This window comes from Osmerus mordax, chromosome 1, assembly GCF_038355195.1.
Source record: "Osmerus mordax isolate fOsmMor3 chromosome 1, fOsmMor3.pri, whole genome shotgun sequence".
NCBI classification, from domain to species: Eukaryota; Metazoa; Chordata; class Actinopteri; order Osmeriformes; family Osmeridae; genus Osmerus; species Osmerus mordax.
The window spans coordinates 9,478,584-9,481,932 of record NC_090050.1 but is presented as its reverse complement, the minus strand read 5'-3'; the positions used below and the strand labels follow the sequence as shown (position 1 = coordinate 9,481,932).

Genomic DNA, 3,349 nt, shown 5'->3' with positions numbered 1-3,349 from the left:
GGCTGGTCTGGTTTGTTATATGTTTTTTTATTTTGTATTATTATTTTTATATATATTGTGATTTTGTATTTATATTGGGAAATCAAAAAGACTGTGGCTCGAGATACCGCAAAGACTGTGTCCCAAGATACCGCAAAGACTGCGGCTTATGTGTATTGGATTCCCGCAAAGACTGCGGCCTGTGATTTTGTATTTATATTGGGAAACCACAAAGACTGTGGCTCGAGATACCGCAAACACTGTGTCTCGAGATACCGCAAAGACTGTGGCTTCTATTTTGTTGTTGTTACATTTTCATACTGAATACTTCAATGTTCTGTTGTGTGTTCCAAGCTCCACGGACTTCCAGCATGGACACGGAAAAGGCCAGACATCACCACTGTGACCAGTGTGGGAAGAGCTTCAGTCATTCAGGAGACTTAGAGAGACACCAGCATGTTCACTCAGGAGAGAAGCCATACCACTGTGACCAGTGTGGGAAGAGCTTCAATCGTTCAGGAAGCTTAGAGAGACACCAGCGTGTTCACTCAGGAGAGAAGCTGTACCACTGTGACCAGTGTGGGAAGAGCTTCAGTCGATCAGGACACTTAAAGACACACCAGCGTGTTCACTCAGGAGAGAAGCCGTACCACTGTGACCAGTGTGGTAAGAGCTTCAGTCAGTCAGGAAGCTTAGTGAGACACCAGCGTGTTCACTCAGGAGAGAAGCTGTACCACTGTGACCAGTGTGGGAAGAGCTTCAGTCGATCAGGACACTTAAAGACACACCAGCGCGTTCACTCAGGAGAGAAGCCGTACCACTGTGACCAGTGTGGGAAGAGCTTCAGTCGTTCAGGAAGCTTAGAGAGACACCAGCATGTTCACTCAGGAGAGAAGCCGTACCACTGTGACCAGTGTGGGAAGAGCTTCAGTCAGTCAGGACACTTGAAGAGACACCAGCGTGTTCACTCAGGAGAGAAGCCGTACTACTGTGACCAGTGTGGGAAGAGCTTCAGTCAGTCAGGAAGCTTAGACATACACCAGCGTGTTCACTCAGGAGAGAAGCCGTACCACTGTGACCAGTGTGGGAAGAGCTTCAGTCAGTCAGGACACTTGAAGAGACACCAGCGTGTTCACTCAGGAGAGAAGCCGTACTACTGTGACCAGTGTGGTAAGAGCTTCAGTAAGTCAGGAAGCTTAGAGACACACCAGCGTGTTCACTCAGGAGAGAAGCCGTACCACTGTGACCAGTGTGGGAAGAGCTTCAGTCGTTCAGGACACTTAAAGACACACCAGCGTGTTCACTCAGGAGAGAAGCCGTACCACTGTGACCAGTGTGACAAGAGCTTCAGTCGTTCAGGAAACTTAAAGACACACCAGCGTGTTCACTCGGGAGAGAAGCCGTACCACTGTGACCAGTGTGGGAAGAGCTTCAGTCGTTCAGGACACTTAAAGACACACCAGCGTGTTCACTCAGGAGAGAAGCCGTACCACTGTGACCAGTGTGGGAAGAGCTTCAGTCAGTCAGGACATTTAGAGATACACCAGCGTGTTCACTCAGGAGAGAAGCCGTACCACTGTGACCAGTGTGGGAAGAGCTTCAGTCAGTCAGGAAGCTTAGACATACACCAGCGTGTTCACTCAGGAGAGAAGCCTTACCACTGTGACCAGTGTGGAAAGAGCTTCAGTCATTTAGGACACTTAAAGACACACCATCGTGTTCACTCAGGAGAGAAGCCGTACCACTGTGACCAGTGTGGGAAGAGCTTCAGTCAGTCAGGAAGCTTAGACATACACCAGCGTGTTCACTCGGGAGAGAAGCCGTACCACTGTGACCAGTGTGGTAAGAGTTTCAGTCGATCAGGACATTTAAAGAGACACCAGCGTATTCACTCAGGAGAGAAGCCGTACCACTGTGACCAGTGAGGGAAGAGCTTCAGTCAGTCAGGACATTTAAAGACACAGGTTATGTACAATTATTTAATTGTTTATTATATAATTGTTCTGTATTGTTCTGTATGACTTGATATATTTTTCACTTTTAATCATAAATAACATGCTATGTGATGTAGACAATAATAAAACATATTGAATGCTACTGTCTTAGATGTTTATGTCTGATCTATACTGTGAGCATAATGTTGTTATTGTACCTCGAGCCTCATTTCCATATTCACGTGCGTGTTTATGTGACTGTGTTACATCAGGATGGGAGAAATTAAGATCATAGAAGCACCATAAAAATATTCATGCTTCAATTAAAAACTGTTCATTACTTTATGAGAACAATCCCACTTCCCTCCACAATTAAACACAGTAATAATTATTAAAGCTGTCTCTCCGCCACTTTCCAGAAATTCTGTTATTCTTGAATACTATATTCTGAAGGGTCGTAAATTCGTGTTTGGTTTCCTTCAGCTGGAGTTTGATAGACAGGGCTTTCACAAAATACACAAAGGAGGAAGACCCATCAACATGTTTATAGTGGAAAAACGTGTTTGTTTGCTTGTTAAGTACCTTTTATAGGTGCTGTGAATCGTTTATTTTAGTCATGTTAATATGCTGGTGACCCAACTTCCCACAGGTAAGGGCAAGACAACCACTAACTACAACCTCCCGTGAGCGTGCATCCGCAACTACTTCCCCACACGCAAGTGCTTCGTGTTCCTGCCCCCTACTTCCCCTGAGAACATGGTTCGACTGGAGTCCATAGATGAGAAGGAGCTCTGACCAAGGCTTCAGGGAGACCACAGCCACTTTCTGCAACTACATTTTCCAGCTGAGCCACGTGAAAACTGTCAGAGGAGGCTTAGTAGTTTCTGGTAGAATTATGTCAGATAAACTAGCTACTACAGCATGACATACCATACATACTCAATAGAAAATGCAATCAGTTGAGCTACTCGAAGAGAATTAATGCAATACACAAAGAGAATTAATGCACACGTTTCATGATTAATTCTTACTGATTTGCCTATGGGAATCAGTCAGTCTGAAAAATTGGTCAATGCTTGCAGTGCTTGGCCACTTGGTCAATATGTACGTGAGACCATCTCTCAGAGTGGAGTTCCCTGTCTGGAGAACGTGGTGGAGGAGGGGCTGAAGCTGTACCAGAGCTGGAGCCGCTGAAGACCTGGACTCTGGAGATCCTGTGTTTCGGCCTGTACCGTCTCATAGACCCTCCCAGCCTTGAGTCACAGGAATAGAATAACACAGAATGATGCGTTGCATCGCTGTAGGTGTGTAACACTTTTCTTAGCCATATGGGACATTTAATCAATATAAAGATAAACTAGAACCTGGGTTCCCAGCAGCTGAATTGTGAGCTGGCTGAAATATATAAACGCTTACCAATGAAGTGTAAATATGGC

The 3,349-nt window shown here is 45.4% G+C and overlaps 1 protein-coding gene across 1 annotated transcript; it reads left to right on the top strand.

Annotated features, from left to right (window-relative positions):
* The first annotated feature begins 350 nt into the window (after positions 1-350).
* On the top strand, positions 351-1,904 carry LOC136957765 (zinc finger protein 271-like). Its single transcript, XM_067251971.1, has one exon. It carries the CDS (start codon positions 351-353, stop codon positions 1,902-1,904), a length of 1,554 nt encoding a protein of 517 aa, XP_067108072.1.
* Positions 1,905-3,349: the final 1,445 nt, after the last annotated feature.

Coding starts and splice junctions, on each gene's coding strand:
- LOC136957765 (XM_067251971.1), top strand. CDS start 351: ATGGACACGGAAAAGGCCAGACATCACCACTGTGACCAGTGTGGGAAG.